Genomic DNA, 19,350 nt, shown 5'->3' with positions numbered 1-19,350 from the left:
ATTTCCTCCCTTTCATTTTTCCCTTCCTTCTCCTGATGTCCTCCATGCTGTTCCTTATGTTCCACAAACAAGTGAAACCAGATGATAATTGACTTTCTCTGCTTGACTTACTTCACTTAGCATAATCTCCTCCAGTCCCATCCAGGTTCATGTAAAAGTTGGGTATTCATCCTTTCTGATGGCTGAGTCATATTCCATGGTATATATGGACCACATCTCTTCTTTATCCATTCGTCTGTTGAAGGACATCTCGGCTCTAGAAAGTAAAATTATTAAAGGAAATTTTGGTATTCGATATAACATTTCTGGAACATTTTAATTTTTTTAATAATAAGCATGTATATCGTGTTTGAAATCAGATAAAGTGTTTTTTATAAAATCTGTATATACAGCTGGCAAATAAGCATATGAAGAGCTGCTCAATATCATTCATAATTAAAGAAATACAAATTAAAACCACAATGAGCTACAATTACGCATCTATCATAATGGCTAAAGTGAGAAATTGTGGCAAAATCAAATGCTGGAGAGCATGCAGCAAAAAACAGATCATGGATACATTGCTAGTGGGAATGTAAAATGGTACAACCATTCTAGAAGACAGTTTGGCAATATCTTATAAAACTAAACATACACTTAGCATATGACTCAGTAGTTCCACTCTTAGGATAAAGGAAAGAAAAACTTATTTTCATGCAAACACCTGTACATGAATGTTTGTAGCTGTCTTATTCATAATCATCAACATCTGAAACGGCTGAGTGTCTTTCAGCTGGTGAATGGATAAACTGGTATGCCAATAAAATGAACTACTCCAGCAGTCAAAAGAAACAAGCTCTTAATATATGCAACAACGTAAATGAATCTCAAATGCATTACACAGAGTAGAAGGAGTCCAACCCAAAGAGCTGTGTGATTCCATTTATACGACATTCTGGAAAAGGCACCACTGTGAGTGGTATCCAGGGATTAGGGGTGGGGTGAGGGACTTGGAAGCACTGGGCAGGGTGTTAGGGTGCTGCAACTGTTTGGTTTTTTTGTTTGCAGTGGCAGTTATATAACTCTAAGCATTTTCAAAACTCCTAAACTATACACCAAAAAGATGACTTTTATTATATGTAAATTTTTTAAAAATTTTAAATGCTATTTTAAAAAGATCTCATTAATGTTTTATTTTTATAAGTCCACAAGTCTTGATTCATCCTATAAATTTTCTGGGTAGAATTAGGAGAAACTGCTTTTAAATGGACCGGGGTACTTGCCAATTGTAAATTAACTGTGATATTCTTGCTACTTGAGGAGAGATTGGGAGTTCAGGGCCATAGCTGGTAAACTCTCTGTATAAGTGCAAACTGTATGAAGTGTGGGTCAATACTCAGTCAGGAGTAGACTGTACAGATTGTGATGCTGTCCCTTAAGGCTTCAACCCCCTTTGCACTGGAGGGTTGCCTTGGCCACCCATCAGTTAGATGCAAAAAATCGTTGATCACATTTGTCTCAAATTCCTATGCTGCTCCTTCCTTTTACCCAAACCTCGAGTGAAGAAGGCCCTTGAGGTCCAGAACAAGCAAGGTTCTCTCCCCTCTAACGGTTTTGTGGATCCTACCTGCATATACTGCTTGGGCTCCAAAATCTATGTAATGCTTAGTGGGCAACATTAGAATAATCTTTAGCAGTTAGCATGGTATTTGGCAAAATAAAAGCACTGTTTCCAATTATATTTTCCCCTTAAGTTTGTGTGTCTTGTGGAGGGGCAACAAAAAAATAAATAAATTTTTTAAAGGGGAAAAAGAAGAAAAAGGAGATAATAAAATAACAAAATCTGCCAGCCTAAGGCTAGAAGCCTGAGCTTTTCTTGGTCACATCCATTCTACAGCTCAGCCTAGAAAGGAAGCCTCCCCTTTTCACATGGTTTATTAATGAGTCAGGCTTGACAAATTTGGGTTTGTTAATAGAAGAGGCTGAAACAGATGGTTCCATATAAATAAGTCTTTAAAGTGGCACCCTAAGTAATGGTTATGATGCCCCAGATGTTCTTAATGAAGTGACCGCTTCACATAACAGTGTGCCCAAGTGTCTACACTGAAGGAAGTGCCCTACCCCAAATGCCTGTCTATCGTTTTATTTCCCTTCTTCTAATAGAACATCTCCTCCTGCCCCCATCAGAAAATAACAGTGGGACACTAGCTTGCTGCCTATTTGATTCTCTCTGGTATTCTGTTTACTGTGGCTCCAAGCTGCTTCAAATAGGTGCTAAAAGGAGGTCTTTTTAGCCCAGAGCATCGACTTAATACTTCCTTATCTCAGTCAAGTGAACAGTGTCTTTGTCTTTGACAGGGTAACAGCCAGAAAGCTCAGGAAAGAGAGTCTCACTGCTGCTTGGAACTGATCTGAGAGAGGGTGCTTCTTCTGATCATCACTGTTTATGCCCAGCATGCCTGCGCTGGGGCTGCAAGGCCTGGAGCTCTGGCTCAGTGATTGCTAGCCTGGGAACTAGGCTTGATTTGTTCCTACTGGCGCTGTGATGTGTGAACAAGTAACCGTAACTTTCTGAGTCAGAGTTTTGTCACACTGAAACAAGGAGATTAGATGACAGGGTGTCCTGGGCCCCTGCCAGTTCTAAGAGACCATGAGTCTATGAAATAAGGGGAAAAAAGGAGATCAAATCAGTGGTGGAGCTCAAGGATACATAAGGCCTAGGATTCTTCCTGAATCATTAACTCCCCTGTGTAGGGGTTTATTACTCATTCAATATGTAGAATACCCAAAGTCAAGCAGCGGCAGTTGGAGACAAGTGACACTACGAGAAAAGGAAAATTTGGAAAGATTGGGGATGTTTCTCAAGTTCTAGGGCACATGGCATAGTGATGTTAGATACTCAAGTTTTCGAGTCAGCCTGCCCAGGTTCAAGTGTTGGTCTCAGTACTTGGTAGCTGTGTATCCTTAGCCACATTTCTTTCTTTGGGCCTCTATACCTCAGACGTAAAAAGTGATAACAAAGGTATTCTCCTCAGAGAATTGCTCTGAGGATTAAATAAAATAATGCCTGCTGGCGTGGATCGTGACACATTTGAAGTCAGTTACCAACACCACTTCTGCTGCTGCAGCTACGTACAGTTTGTGTTGAATGACTCACTCCAGAATTCCACGGAGCAGCGGATGGGGTGAGGGAGGGATGACTGTGGTGGAGTGACTCAGGCACCAGACTTGGCCTCCAAAGTCGGGTTTTAGTTCAAGATAACACAGAGACCAAGAATGTGCCCGCAAACAAATTCCATGGTATAAATTACGTGAGGCATGTACAGCTACTTCCTAGCTGGGTGACTTTGGCCATGTTACCCAACCTCTCCGATCCTCGGTCTCCCCATGAGGGTACACTAATGCTTATCCCCCAAGGATGTTCGAAGGAGCTAGGTGAGGCAAGGTATGGGAAATCACACATTGCCAACCACAAACTGCTCTGCAAATGCAAGGATTCTTAGGAGCTACTGAGATTATGAATGAAAACTCAGGACAGAGGTCTTTCTCAGACAGATTGAGATGACTTGCAATTTTTTTGGATGACTCAGGGTTATCTTCCTGAACATCTATTACTGGCACAACGTACCTGCCTTTTGAGTTTTATCATTTTAACCTGCGTTCACATAGGCAACTTCCTCCTGTCCCCACTGAAAGGCACATAAGCTGTTTGTCCGCATCCTGACCCCATGCTTCGTTCTCATCGGCATCTTCCTTCACAGCTGCCATGGTCTGACCCCTGCTCCCGCTTCTTTTCTCTCATACCACATAGTTATTATTGGAAGCAGATGTAAGAATCATATCAGACATTCATCTCGAATGCTAGGTCAAGGGGAGCCTTTGAGTAAGGAAGAGGCATATTCAGGCGTTTTAGAAAGCTTACCTAGCAACAGTTGATTTGACAGACTGGGAGATGGGGACTGGGGTCAGAACAGAGTCTTGTTATTTACTGACAAGGAAAGGTGGGAAGAGCCTGTACTTGAATGATGGCCGGCAGGAGCAGGAGGAGGGAAAGACTAAAGAGAGCAGGAGGCAAGCTGGCAAGGCTAGAGAACGTTATTCACTCAATAAATATTTATTGAACATTTACCCTGTGTCAGGGACTGCGCCAGGGAATACATCAGTAAGTAAAATAGGCAGAATCTTGATCTCTGTGAAATTATGGTCCATTCCACTTGTCAGGTAACTGGAGGTCAGCGAGAAGGGAAAGGGGGAAATCCAGCAGAGGGGACTGAGGTTTCCAGCTTGCGTATCTGGGGAAATGCTGGTGCAATTGACAGCAGTGGAAGGCAGGAGGAAGACTGGGTCAGTGTGAAAGATGACACATTCAGCGCTCAGCACAATGAACTTGAAGAATTGATATCTAATTAAAATGCTTTCGGGGCGCCTGGGTGGTTCAGTCGTAAGCATCTGCCTTCGGCTCAGGTCATGATCCCAGGGTCCTGAGATCGAGCCCCGCATTAGGCTCCCTGCTCGACGGGGAGCCTGCTTCTCCCTCTCCCACTCCCCCTGCTTGTGTTCCCTCTCTCGTTTTGTCTCTCTCTCTCTCTCTCTCTGTGTCAAATAAATAAATAAAATCTTTTTTAAAAAAATGCTTTTCTAAAATGAAATGAGCTCTGGCTTCAACTCTTGGGTTTTGTGACTTGCACCAGGTGATGATCTATGTGGAGTGGTATAGTTTCTCTGTGTCTGATCAAAGAGACATTCAGATTGGGACTCATTCCTGGTCCCAAATTTTAGGAGACTTTTTTTTTTTTTTGGAAACCTAATATGAGAAAATTCATTAACATAGACAATAAGTATAGTTTTATAAAAAGATACTAAAATATATGTCAAGTTGACTTTTCCCATAAAGACCTTCTATGAAAGTTGAAAGCATAAAAGTAAGTCTTAACCCAGTCAAGGTAGTTTGTGGAGGCAGCAAGACAAAATAATCCAAGTACATTTATTTCTAATGATATAAGTTAATATAGGGATAGAATATAGAGAATATGTCCTGTAGGCTGTGTTTCAAATATCAGATGTGTCTAGGAAACTGTTGCCAAGGGTGGATTTTGGTTAATTTTTGGCCACATTCTCTGCCTGCTCCCTAATACAGCAATATTCACTGTGGCTCATCAAAGAAAGCTCTGTAGACCACAGATATATACCAACAGAGTTGACATGCTGCTGGGAAAATTTAGAACCCTTACTTTTTTTATTCTTTCCCAGGCCAGAGATCATTCTACTGCCTCACAGAGGTGGGCCACGGAGATGGTAAGATCATCGTTTTCTCCAAAAAAAAGTATAGTGAATCTGCTCATACTTCTAAAGGATTTGTTTAAACCTTACTGCTTTGTACCACAGCTATGGAAGAGACCATTTTATCTTGAAAAAAATACTAAGAGTATGTTCAAACAATCAGTGACTTGTAAATAGGTTTTCCTTAGGTCAAAGCAGCCAGCATAAGCTATTTATAAGGAATCTGTAGAACAGTGGTTTTCAACCTTGGCTATATTTTGAATCACCTTGAGAACATTTAAACATACTGATTACCAAGTCCGACCCCCAGGAGCTCTGTTTTATTTGGTCTTTGAGAGAGAAAAAATTTCCCCGGTAATTCTCACGTGCAGCTATTGTTGAGAACTATAGCTGTAGGACACTGGGCTTGAGAGTAAGACTGTATCCCAAAGGGCCTTGCCAACATAAGGTGGCTGAAAAATAAGGTCCAAAAAGAGATACTTATTTACTATGACTGTGTGCTAAAATAGTGCTTTTCACTTTGATGTACTTCACTTTGGCAGTAGAAATGCACCCTGGCCAATTCATGGAGTATCTTTATCAGGTTACATGTCCACGGTAGAAACAAAACAACAAAAAAAGAGGGCAGCCATGGGGCATAACCCACTGTACATCATTTAGAACTTGAGAGTTTGTTCTCACTCATGCTAACCTTGGTAGTAGTATTACATTATAAAGAAACATGAGTAGTATCTGATATGGGCGTGCTACTGCTTGGGGAATCTATCAATACATTAATGGAATCAAGCACTGAGAAGATTTTGTAGCCTTCACATGTTTGTCTTTTCTTCATTTATTTGTTGTTTTTGTTATTTTTGATATTTATGCTTGGAAAATTGCTGGCTCATTTTAGTGCTCACGGTCATTCTGCATGACTTATGCACCAGGTTCCTGTCACCAGATGCATGGAACAAAACTTTACTTACATTTGGTGTGACTGCTGGGGCCATCAGATCCTAGCTCGGCTACTGCTAGTTGTTAGAGCCTGAGCAAGTCAGTTAAAGCCTCAGAATCTCATTTTCCTTATCTTGTAGGGTTGTTGTAAGGATTGCAAATAATATATTACAGTGTCTGTTGCATAATAAATGCTCCATCAGTTATAGCGATTATTATCTCCAAATCTAGATTGCAAACTCATTAAGGGTATTGGGTCATATTTTCTCTATGAAATTTAGGTATTTATAATTCCCTAAACATGCATGAGATGGTTTTCAATAAAGATAACACAATTCCAACTTTATAAATGATAGGGAATATTAGAACGAATTACCTTTATCAGGCTTACAGAATTAAAGGTACTATCTATGAACATGTTCCTGGGCAAAGTAACTAGTCTACCAGGGAATCAGATCCACAGTCTTCCAAGGTTAAAAGCTTGGGTGCTGGAGTCAGACCACCTGAGTTTGAATTCTGGTTTCAATTCTTGCTGGCTGAGTTTTTGATCAGGTTGCTTAATCCCTCTCTGCTCGTTTCTTCGTCTGCAAACTGGATATGTGGAATGGATTAATGAAATAATGTATATACAGTCCTTAACTAGAACCTGGTACAATATAGAGGTTCAGCTAAGGCTTGCTATTATTATCTTTGGCTTTATTAACATTGTTCTGACTCATGCACTAACTTCTAGAGGAAGGGACAATTGCCAGCAGGTCACATGCAATAGAAACGAGGTGACTCAATTTGGTAAGAAGCACAGGATGTCTAGGAAAGAAGCACAGATGAAGCCAAGGACAACAGCCTTTGGAAACACAATCACAGCCACTACCCAATGGAGACAGCGCACACTGAGGTCACTCTTGGGCAGTCACTCAACTCATTAGAAGTTGACCAGCCCTATTTATTCAACATTGTGTCAGAGAGTGGTGGGAGTATTTAAAGGAAGTAAAAAGTAGACCTTTTGAGGAATGTATAGTCTGGGTGGGGAGAGAAGTCTTTCTGAAGAAGATGGATGCTGATGTTAAGTGCTAACTTGTGAGGTTCAGCCTGTGCCCGCCAGGGAGTTACAAGAAGAGAGAGAACAATTTTGGCCTTTCCGTGCCATTCTTTCTAGAGGAAAATAATGCCGTTAACCATAATACCTTCAAATATAATTAGTAGTGAAGGTATCCTGGCTATCAACATAAAAGCCACATCTTTCAATTCCTTTTATTCCACAACAATCCAGAATATAACCAATATGTGAAAAATCAGGGAGTAGGTTATTCAGGAAAAAGTGTGGGCATTATGGAAGATTTCTTTTTATTTATTTAATTTTGGGGAAGATTTCTTTACAACACTTGTTCCCGATTCAAATCAACAGCGGTTTCCTAAACAGCCCAGAATGCTGTACTAGGTACTCTCCTAGACCTGTGATGTTTAGGATGAGGAAGATACGGTCCTGTCTTCAGGGCTGGTTTGCATTTTAGTGACCTATCAAGGCCTGTCTCTTTCTCTGTGCTCAGGCTTGTGGTAAAAATGATCTGAAATAGATGTACCGAGTCCATAAGAGTGCCTGAGAAGAAAAGAAGTCTAAAGTGTGCCATTATATGGAAACTACCCTGAGGCCCTTTTAACCAGTTGAAGGGACAGATATAAATAGACCACTTCGGTATTTTTGGTGAGGACTCGAGGCGGGAGTGTGCCCAGGCGTTACAACCCTCAGAGCCTGCCAGAACTCTGGGAGGCTGCCCATGTGAAGTGATGTCTGAACTGAGTCCTGGAGGCAATGAGAGATCATCAGAAGATAAGAAGGGTGTTCCAGGCAAGGAACAGAATAAACAGGGCACACTGGAGTCAAGCTATCAGTGTGGATGGGGAACTACCAATAGTTCAGTTTTGCTAAAGGTCTAGCTAGGAAAGGGCAGGAGGTGACAGAGAGAGGCCACGCCTCAGGGCCTTTCCAGCTCACGGTTCAGCCTGCAGGTGAGGGAGGATCCACCTAAGGGTCCTAGACAGGAACATGTGGTGGTCAGATTTGTGTGTTAGACTGAGGTAGAGGGAGGAGTTAGCCAAGTATCAGGATTAGGTACTGCTGCGCATAACGTGGCTTACACCAACGTAGGTTTGTTTTCTCACCTCACACATAGTCTGGAGGGAGGCAGTTACTCACCGACTAAGACACACTCATCTCCTACCTGTCTTTTTGCTTTGCCAGGCTTTTGTCCTCAAAGTTGTCACTTTACGGTCAGAAGAGGATTGTCCAAGCTCAAACCAACACATCCACAGGTAAGGCAGCAAGAATGGAGAAGGATACAACTATCCCCAGAAATCACCAAGTTAAGAGCAAATCACCAGCCTTTCCGCACACTGCTAGTGGTTTGGCCAGGACTCCACTAGATGGTGACTCTAGCTGCAAGAGAACCCGAGAGAGCACCACTCATCTCCTTCCGTCTGTGGTGGATTCACACGAGGGAGGAGATTGGGAATATGAGTTGGGTAGCTAACCTATTGTTTCTGCCACAAAAGGCTAGTGGGTGAGAGCCTGACGAGGACCAGAAAACAGAGCAATGGTAATCAAGAAGGAGTGGCTATTGCTGCCATCAGCAAAAACTGAAAACTCAGAAATTCTGAGTAGTGGATCTAATTCTAGAAGTAGGTTTGATATGTCATCCCACCTGGGGAGGGATATAAATGAAAAGCTCAAGTGAAAGCCTACGGCTTGGGATATATTTGGAGGTGGTTAGAATGTAAAGGGATCCCACCAAATCTATCCCAAGCACTACTCAGAACTTCTAAGCAGTGCATGGTTTTTCTTAGGCCTAACAATTTCAATTAAGCCTAAGTCTGCGGAGATGTGCTAATTTGCACAGCCCTGTTTTTTTTTTCTACATGCTAATATACCCACCCTGGAATTTAATGGATAATAAAGTTATGCAAAGAATCACTGTGCGCAACAAGAACCAGAACATTTTCTGCCAAGCCCACCTCCAGTACAAACACACATACATACCAGTCAGGGCTATACATAGAACTTGCTCTTGAATCCCCACATCTATTTGTCACACTGTGGAGCAAATGTGTTTTCATTCTGTTGATTAAAATAACAGGAAGTATCATCATTCTTGAAGTCTCGGTATTTCTAACAGACATATAACCACACACACAAAAATATAACTGTGGAGACCCTTGACAAGGTCTACTGGCAAGGCATCTGGTACCATTCCTGGCTTGGGATAAAAAGTTCTGTACCTGAATCATCTGACCTCTCAACTAATGCTTGGAGCTACCATGCAGATGCAATCCAAGAGGACTAAGATGTCTACAGAGGTCCTCTTAGAACTGCCAACCCCAAAGGGGCCTCTGCCTCTTCAGCCAGTCTGGCAAGTCACGGAAATTCTACTCTGGGACTGGATACAAGAGAAGTATTTCCCCAGTATTTACTTTGACCGGGGAAATTACTATGACAGATTTTTTTCTTTTCCTGAAGACACAGAGTGACGTTTTAAGGGAGAAACCACTGGGTGCCATGGTCTTTTAAAAATAATATTAGAATAAGAGCTCAAAGGAATGTCTGCTCAAGCACAACTGTCTATAGCCTCGTATTTCAAGAAGAATTCGGCCACTTTAAGCAGCTGGGGAGCCAGCACTGCTCATTTCAGCCCCTGCCCTATCGGATCTACTTCGTTGTACTCCGCGTCCGATTCGGAACTGGTGACACCCTCTCAGGGCGATAGCTCTTTTTGTTTGTTGTGCTGCTAAATCTGTGCTCCATTGTGACGTGGCTGCTTTGTCAGATTATTGCTTCGTTTCCCCCCTCCCCCACCAGCTCAAGAGTTTCTTGAGGTCAGGGGTCACCCATTACACTCCACTGTGTCTTGCCGAGTTATGTTTGTCATGGTAAACTTGCAGGAAATAGTTGTTGGATGGATGAATGAAAGAATGACCCAAACTGGAAAACAGTGGAAGGGGAGCTGCTCTGTAGCCTGGTTAAAGAGGAGTCCAAAACTCAGGTCAGATTAGCAGGAAAGGTGGTGTCGGGGAAAGAATGTTTCTTTTGTGTCAGCAGACATGGATCTTAGCCCCAGGCTGGTTTGCTTGCTTTCACTCATTCAACAAACATTTCTCTAGTTTCTCCGGATGAGCAAGGCAAGCATTGCGGCAGGCCCCGAGTAAGACAAAGTCCCTGCCCTCAAGGTGTGGCGGTAGGGGTGAGGGAGACATGGGGCAGTCAGGGATTAGGGGAGATATGGTGGGATTGGCAATATGATAATGGCACACACAGGACACATGGGGTTCTCAATCTGACTGTGGTTTCCAGGAAACTTCTGGAAAGAGAATGATTTTTTATTCAAGTGTTGAAGGATGAATGAGTGTTGGCTAGAGGCGACTGATTGGGAAAAGCATTATAGGTAGAGGGACTAGCATGTGAAGGTGTTCTACGCCATAAAATAGAAGGTTGCATTTGAGAACTAAAGTTGCAACTGAAACGGTAGCTGTGACCAGAGCTGAAGTTAGAGAGGCAGGCTAGAACAGCTTCGCAAAGGACCTTGTGGCAATATGATTTACTGCTTCAGAGCAGAGGTTTAGAAATCAGACAGATTAGTTCAAATCTGAGTTCAAATCCCAGCTCTGGTACTTACAAGTCATGTAACTAACTGATTTTTTTTTTAATTCCTCTAAGTCTTGGTTTCCTTAGCACAGTGTCTAGCTGTATCACTTATCTATTGCTACATAAGAAATTATCCTAAACTATAATAGCTTAAAACAACACACATTTATTAAGTTCTCACAGTTCCTGTGGGTCCAGATCTGGTCTTCTGCTTCAGGGTCTCCCACAAGGCTGCAATCAAAGTGTCAGCCAGAGATGAGGTATTATCTCAAGACATGACTGGAGAAGGATCCATTTCCAAGCTCACTTACATGGTTATTGGCAGAATTCGGTGCCTGGCTGGCCATTGGCCAGAGCCGGCCCTTAGTTCCTTGCCATATGGGCCTCCCCAGCATAAGAGCTTGCATCATCAGTCAGTGACAGAGGGTCTGTGACCAAGACAGATGTAGCCTAATCACTGAAGTGACTTCTTGTCACTATTGCCACATTCTATAGGTTTCAAGTCACTAGACCAGCCCACACTCCAGGGAAGGGGATTATACAAGGGAATGAACACCATAAAACAGGGATCTTTGGGAGTCATTTTAAGCCACTAGCCTATCGCTGGTAGCTTATATTAGTAGCTGATAGCTTATATTACCACCACATAAATGTTAGCTTTTTAAAATTATGCTCAATTGAGAGACTGGGAAAACCTAGAGAAAGTCAGTGCAGGATTTTATATCAAAGAGTAACTTTAGGTGACCTTGGCTAGGTCAAATCACATCATGTCTTTGAGCCTTCATTTCTTCCCCAGTACAGTGAAAATACCTATCTCCCATAGAAATGAGAACATATATATGCAAACACAAATACACTTTTGTAACAAGCATGCAACTCTTCACACTCGGAGGAAGCAAACTGCTTTGGGTCAGTTTTCCATTTTGTGCTGATACTGTGAGTCTCACAATCTGGTATCTTCAAAGTTTTCAGGGCTTGGCCCTGTGGGCCCAGAAGGGTTTGTGTTACTGGAATAAACACCCACAAAAAGAAATTTGTCTTTTGAACATCCCTTAAGGCATTTCCACAGGCTTGCTTTTTTTCCTTCTTTTTAAATACCTTTGCTTCCAAGGACCCCATGGGGGCTAGAGAGGGAAAACAGATGATCTGGGAAATTTCAAGCTCTTGATAATAAAAGCCGTAATAAAATCTCCTCTGGCTCCTGATGCTTCACAGAGGGGTTGTTGGTGGGTGGGGTTCCCCCACATCTAGCAGCTGGTTTCCAGTCCCAGGGAGCGGCTCAGTTTACCACCCCCTTGCCCACCGCAAGGGCAGCCCCGATGCCCGCAAGGCAGCGGGTGAGAGACCCAAGGCACCCCCACCCTGGCGCCTCACCCATTTCCGCTTGGTGCCCAAATGGGATGCTTCATTCCATGCCCCGCATGGAGCCGATCATACACAGTAGTGTTTCATGGTCCTTCCAGGTCCCGTTTTCCCTGGGAAAGGTACACAGCGCTCTCTTGACCCAGACCCAGACCTGTGGGCATTTCGGCGGGTAGCCCAGTCTTCCCAGGCGGTAGTCTCTGGATGGGGGTCGGAACTTAGGAACTGGACACCCCCCCCCCAATCATTCCGGCTTCATACAAAAGCGCGCTTCTCGGCAGGGCGTCTCTGGGTGGAGCAAGGGAGCTGCGGCTGCGACAATGCCTCCAGAGCGAGGGGCGCCCGGGACCCCGCCACCACACCCTCGCCCTGCCAGCCTGGCGGGGCGCGTCGCGCCAGCCAGCACACGCCGCTGCGGGGTTCCCCCTTGGCGCTGAAGTCCTCTCCTGCCGCGTCGCTGCCCTCGGACTTCACTGGCAGTTTGGTCCCGGGGGAGGGGCTCGCCGACCCCGCGGAGCAGTCCCCGCAGGAGGGCAGGAGCGAGCCCGGCCGCTCTCGGACTGCGGAGGCGGAGGCGGAGGCGGAGGCGGAGCAGCACTCCGGGCCGCCGTGGCCGGAGGCTTCTACCTCGCCTGCCCCGCCGCTCCGGCGACCGCTGCCTTAGAAAACTTTTAACAAGAACCAGATGTGGCCGCGGCTGTCGAACTTTCCCCGAGCCGGTGATTGGTCCCCGGCCGAGGGCCGCAGCCAGTCAGCGCGCTGGGAGGGCCCGGAGGCCCGGCAGGCCCGGGCGCCCGCGGGGATCCAGGTTGGAGGCTGGCGCGGCGCGGCTAGTGGGCTGGCGGGCCGGGCCGGGACGCGCTCTGCCGCCGGGCAGTCCAGGAGCCGAGCCAGCATGCGGGGGGACCGGGCAGCCCGGCGACTGGCGTTGCAATCGCTGCGGCCGCCGCCACTGCTGCTGCTGCTGCTGCTGCTGTCCCGGGCCGGGGCGCTGCACCCAGACGAGCTCTTCCCCTACGGGCAGTCGCGGGGGGACCAGCTCCTGCAGGAAGGCGACGACGAAAGCTCAGCCCCGGTGAAGCTGGCGAGTCCCCTGCGCTTCTACGAAGCCCAGTTCAGCTACCTCTACGTAAGTTCAGTCCCCGCTTGGTGTGGGAACCGGCAGAGTTCTCGCAGCTTCTTCCCACGGGCCGATGTAATGTGGATCTCACCGAATCCCTGCCTTCCAAGGGGAGGAAATAGTCCTCACGCCGGACTGTCCCCGAGCGCCCCTGGGGTGGGACGTGGCTCTGCAGCGATGCTGATGTCTGAGTTGCTTTTCTTTACCTCGAGAGGAAGAGCGAGAATTCAGACCCACACATTCGCAGCTACATAAGCGGCCCCGACAGAAAAGGAGGTGGGGATGCTGGGGCGGCCAGTGGGGTTTGCAGTAAGGACGGCGAGTAGGCTGTGCACGTCTGCAGAGCTAGTGCGTTCCCTCCTCGGACCCGGAGGTTTTCTCCAGCGTTGTGCGGGAAGTGAGAAGATACGTGAACCAGGAATTTTAGGGCTCCTGGACCTACCGCACCGCGCTGTGGAGTAGGGGTGGCGGGCGGCAAGCTGGCTGAAGTTGTGCTGGCCGCCCTGAATCGGGAATCGGGTTCCCAGCGGGGAGGGAAGGGGCAGCTTCAAGTCCCGGGCGGTTCCCCTCCCTCCATGCGTAGCCGGGTGGCCGCCCGAGGGCGTCCTGCCGCGTACGCGACCGTCACCTTTTGTCCCTCTCCTCCCACAGGTGGGCACCAACGGTATCATCTCCACTCAGGACTTCCCTAGGGAAACCCAGTACGTGGACGATGATTTCCCCACAGACTTTCCGGCCATTGCCCCCTTCCTGGCGGACATCGACACGAGCCGGGGCAGGGGCCAGGTCCTGTACCGTGAGGACACGTCCCTGGCGGTGCTGGGCCTGGCCGCCCGCTACGTGCGCGCAGGCTTCCCGCGCACCGCGGCGCCCTTCACCCCCACCCACGCCTTCGTGGCCACCTGGGAGCAGGTGGGCGCCTACGAGGAGGCCAGCAGCCGGGTGCCGCCCTCAGGAGAGGTAACTGACCAGGGGTGCTTGGCCGCCGAGCCAATGGAGGGATGGGTTTGGAATTCTGGGCTGGAGCCCAGGGACTGGCTTGGAGTTTCTTTTGAGTCGGCTCTCGGGCTGAACCTGAGGTATCCTTTGGTGGCACCAGGGCTGACGTGGCTTCGAAGTGAAGAAGGCTGTTTTCTCCAGGCCGTCCTCTAAGGATCTGAGAGATGGCCACTTCTAGCAAGGATCGGGTATGAGGGCCCCAGTGCAGATGCGGAAGGCCCTCAGAACACAAGGCCGTTCACTGTTTGGTTGTTTATTTTTAGAATCACCTCTAAGTATATAAGAATTATTTCTAATTATATGTTCATTGAAGGGAAAACATCAGCAAATACAGGCAATTTAAGAAAGAACACTCACTCATTTTCCTACCACTCAAAGGTAATCACTGTTAAACATTTTCATTTATATCTTCCAGAAGTTTTTTTCCTATTAATATCTGTATTTATCTGTCACTGTCTATTAACACTAATGGGTTCGCACTGCACATACTGTTTTGTAAACTTTTTCACTCAGTAGTATATTGTGAATATGTTTCATTGCCACTCAATATGTTTCTACAACATCATTTATAATATCTGCATAATATTCCACCCGGTGAATTTACCACTGTGTCCAGTGGTCATTAAGGTTATTTACAATTTTTCATCATTATAAATAATTTTGTGAAGCACTTTTTTTTTTTTTTTAGCTAAATCTTTCCACATGTCCTTACTTGATATTCCAGGAAGTGGAACTGGTGGGCCAGAGAGGATCTACTTTATAAGGTTCTTGATAGCTTTTGCCAAATTGCCCTACAAACATGAGTTTACATGCTCCCTGGGTTAGAGGGGACTGTCCTCCATTTGTTTTATAGTCTCTACTTGAGAAGGTAAAACAACCCAAGCTCCCAGCCCTGTAGGCTTGGCAGCAACATTTAAAGAACTCCAAATGGACATCAGGTGGGACCAGGGTGGCTTGGCAAATGGTAACCTTCTTCATTCCTGGAATAAGTAAGGGCTTCCTCCTGTGAAATAAGACCTGAATTTAAATTTCATACTCAGGGGCACCTGGGTGGCTCAGTCGGTTAAGCATCTGCCTTCGGCTCAGGTCATGATCCCAGGGTCCTGGGATCGAGTCCCACATCGGGCTCCCTGCTCAGCGGGAAGACTGCTTCTCCCTCTCCCTCTGCCTGCCGCTCCCCCTGCTTATGCTCTCTCTCTCTCTCTCTGTCAAATAAATAAAATCTTGAAAAAAATTTCATACTCAAAGGGCTGAAACTCTTATAATTTATCTCTATTTCACTCATCATAGTGTTTCTTCGCTATAGAAAGATGGCACATATCCTCCCTGAAAGATTAAGCAGCTTACCCGCTCTCACTGAGTAGTTCAAGATGGTGGCCATTCTTGTTTTGTGTTCTGTAAGAGAAATAGTCCCAAAAGGCTATTCAAAGAAGATCTGGAAATAAAAGATATTTGAATTTTTTTTTGACATTCATTTTTTGTCAGGCAGCATTTAGTTTTTTTCTTGAGTAATTTTTTTTTACAGATGCGGGTTTGATATTTCAGTGATTCAGTTCATCAGAATACATTTAAGTCAAACAAATATATTGGCCTTCCTTTGTGTAGGGCATTGGGCTAGGTGGAGGTTTGGAGAAAGATGAATTATGTTGCATTCATTAATTCACTCATTCACTCATTTTTATATAAGGTTAAAAAAACTTATTTAAAATCAGGGGCGCCTGTGTGGCTCAGTGGTTAAGCCACCGACTCTTGTTTTCCCCTCAGGTCATGATCTCAGGGTCCTGAGATCAAGGCTGGTGTCAGGCTCCCTGCTCAGCAGGGAGTCTGCTTCCCCCTTGCTCCCTCTGCCCTGCGCCCCCCCACCCCCGCCCAGCTTGTGGGCTCTGAAGAGAATTCAGCTGCATTTGTCTTACTGTTTTAACAGAATAAGGATGAAGTTGAGTTGAGTGAGATGAATCGGAGATGAGCAGTTACACAGACATGCTGGGATGGTGAAATCACACTAGAGCTTTAAGATTCCATTTTTTTCACAGCTTATTTGAAACCAAAAATTATAATACAGACACGGTGACTTTGTTAATTACTGTTTCAATTTCATCTGTAGCATGGGAATACCACTCTTTCATCCAACTTTCAGGGTGGTTGTGAAGACCATGACAATATAAAAACATTTTGAAAGAAGATGTGCATTATGAAAGGTTATCCAGTGACTTTGGAAGCAATGACTCAGCCTCGTTCTTATTTCCTAACCTGTAAAATGGGGGAGCAATGCCTACCTTACAAGATTGTTGTCAGAATTAACTAAGGTGGCATTTTTAAGTAGGGGTCACAGTATTCTTTTAGACCTAGTGGGTGTGGATGCTCAGCCAATCTGTGCTCCTCCATGTTGGCTTGATAGGAAGATTCTGGTTTTTAAATTTCTCTATCTTGTAAGGACACTGATGTAAGGCCTTTGCATAAGGACCCTTTAAATACTAGGTTTTCTGAACTACAACTTCCGTCTGGTCTCTTTTGGGTGGGAAGTACAGGAGGATTTGTAGATTCCATCTCTCTTCTAGTTAAAATCATTCTTCAGACATTGCCATATGCTGAGTTGGCTTCAGAATTTGTTTCGTTTCGAAAGGAGATAGGGTTCTGTTTGGAGAGAGGATGTATTTTCAATTACCCACGTTGAAGGTTCTTCTGAATACTTTAAAGAGCCCTGTGATTTGAGTTCTTATTTTAATAATTCTTTGGAGATAGATTTTTGGCAAACAGTAATCTGCCTTGCGTGAAGGGCTGTGTGAGTTCTTCGTGGCTTAAACCTTCACACACTAACCCTATGTTGCAAAGTTACGGGAAACTTGAAGATGTCAGCGGAATGGCATCTTTACCACTTAAAACTCTTTCAGTTGTTGCCCTTTCTCTCCATGGATATTCATGATGGGTATGACAGGATGTTGTATGTGATGTTGCAGGAATGGCAAAGTGTAACTACAACTAAAAAAAAAGTGAAGAAATATGGGGTGCCTCGGTGGCTCAGTTGGTTAAGTGTCCGACTCTTGATTTGGGCTCAGGTCTTGGTCTCAGGGTCGTGAGATCTGCTGTGTTGGGTGCCTTGGGCGTGGAGCCTGCTTAAGATTCTCTCCCTCCCCCTGGCTTGCCGGGGTGGGGGGCAGGGTGGTGCACTCGCTCTCTTAAAAAAAAAAAAAAGAACAAATAGTGTTTATCAGTTCAGTTAATCTGAGACTCCTCAGCTGTCATAGGTACTTTATCGGGCAAAGAAGTCATGGTATTGACCTTCAAAGAACTTGTTGACGGAGACATAAAGAGGACTAGTGTTTACTTCAGCTGTGGTTTTGGGGGGAGGGGGAGAATTGTTTTGTTGTTGTTTGACGGATGGGAGCTGTGGAGAACTGGGTCACACAAATCTGTGTGATATGGGAGATGTTTTTTTATTTTTTTGACCTGGAATTTAAGTTGAGCCAAAAGGGCTGAAAGAATGGATCTTGAGAACAAGGCAGCAGGAGAAATTGTTCTGAGCAAGGCCTTGTCCTGGGAGCAGGCTGAGAGAGCTGAGGTAGGAGACATGGATGAGGGGAGTCGTGGAGCCTCAGTGTGGGGACTAAGGTGTGTTGACTTATTTCAAAGGACGACTGTTGTTGACGGAGGGGGGCGAATCCACAGAGAGGAGGAGAGGTAAAAGAAGGACTTTGTTGTAGCTTTTTGACCTCTGGAGCTCAGGTCCGGAAGAGGGGAGGTCTGGGGTCTATCTGAAGACGTTTAACCTGAGGCTAAAATATACTATGAAGCTGTACTGAATAGAGACATATATGGAAATTGGTTAATGAAATGCTTAAGTTTCGCTAAAGACTAAGTGTCAGGAAGGATGTTACCTTAGAGACTAGAGCACAGATCTTTGAATTTGGGGCAGGATCTGTAGGTTTTAGGGCACTCCAATGAATGAGAGAAGATCAGGCCTGTGACAGTGACCTACAGGGGCTGGGAGATGGGGAAGTATATTAAGGAGTGGAGGTTAGTGCTCAACCCAAACCCTGGCAGCCAGAAGTCAGTGATATCACCACGGTGGAGAGTATGTGATCCCAAGGAAGACAGGAAAGAGAACTTTGTGACCCCTGTAAGAGTCACCCTACTTCTTCATTTTCTCTGGAGGCAAACCCGTTTGGGACAAGGCTGGCACTCTTCTGTTTCTTCACTACATGGCTGAAATTAATTAAATGAATTGCAAATTTAGAAGCTTGTAGAGGGGCATGTTTTGTATCCATCAGCCTGGCTCTGCCGAGTGTCAGGTCAGCATTGCTTGGTGATGTCCCATACCTGAGAGGGAGAGTCGGAGCCTGCCTGGTTTCTGCTGACAACTCTGGCTTTTCTCTCTTTCGGATAACAGGATGGCAGAAACCTTGAAGCCAGGCAGCCCCTGGCCCTGATCCTTTCTGTGCTGTTCATCTTCCCATGGAGGCCCCTCTCTCCTCCCTGGGATCCTGAGGAAGTTGGGAACCGGTGACCCTTTTGTGGGGTTTGGCAGCCCATCTGAGGGTTTAAATTCAGAGACAGAGCATGTGCGGTTCTTGCAAAGGCGCTTGTCTCCAGGAATGTGAAGACCTTTCCGGTCTGGAAGCTGGTCGAGGAGTGCTTTGGGAGGAGGAGTCCTTCAGGACTTCGTGAAGTGTGCTCTTTAGCAGTTAGATGTAGAATTTTGTAGAGCCAAGAGAGAGAACTTTAAAAGTGATCATTTGGTGTGTGGGTGGTTTTTTTTAAACAGCCAAACTCTTTTGGCCTGTACTTTGGGATCATAAATTCTATCTAAAATCCTCCTTTTTGCCTATGTCAGTAGAGACAAGTAAATTAAATAAAGCCTTGCCACCTGCATAGTAAGTGCTTGGCTCAGGGATGGCATATAAAAGGCACTGAATAAATTTTCATCGAAATGAATTTATTGACTGACAGAATGAATAAAATAAAGTGCTAAATTCCCAGACTCCACAGTAAAAGCCAGACACTCCCCTTCACAGCTCTGTTTATTTTCTCCCTCCCCTCCTCCCCC

General features: G+C 45.4%; 1 protein-coding gene across 2 annotated transcripts in view; it reads left to right on the top strand.

Moving 5' to 3' along the window:
• The first annotated feature begins 12,486 nt into the window (after nt 1–12,486).
• NID2 (nidogen 2) overlaps nt 12,487–19,350 on the top strand; it is a 58,201-nt gene continuing 51,337 nt past the window's right edge. Inside the window, exons 1-2 of one of the 2 annotated variants that reach the window (XM_025870045.2) lie at nt 12,487–13,316; nt 13,959–14,267. In XM_025870045.2, the coding sequence (XP_025725830.2) occupies nt 12,873–13,316; nt 13,959–14,267 (753 nt within the window). In that variant the 5' untranslated portion in view covers nt 12,487–12,872. The remainder of the gene's footprint in view (nt 13,317–13,958; nt 14,268–19,350) is intronic. The other variant, XM_025870044.2, reaches the window with a different exon arrangement.

The sequence above is a fragment of the Callorhinus ursinus genome, unplaced genomic scaffold (assembly GCF_003265705.2).
Source record: "Callorhinus ursinus isolate GAN/ISIS: 27379988/994484 unplaced genomic scaffold, GSC_fseal_2.0 scaffold8, whole genome shotgun sequence".
In the NCBI taxonomy this organism is placed as follows: Eukaryota; Metazoa; Chordata; class Mammalia; order Carnivora; family Otariidae; genus Callorhinus; species Callorhinus ursinus.
The sequence above is the reverse complement of the archived record's forward strand: the minus strand, read 5'-3'. Positions and strand labels throughout refer to the sequence as shown.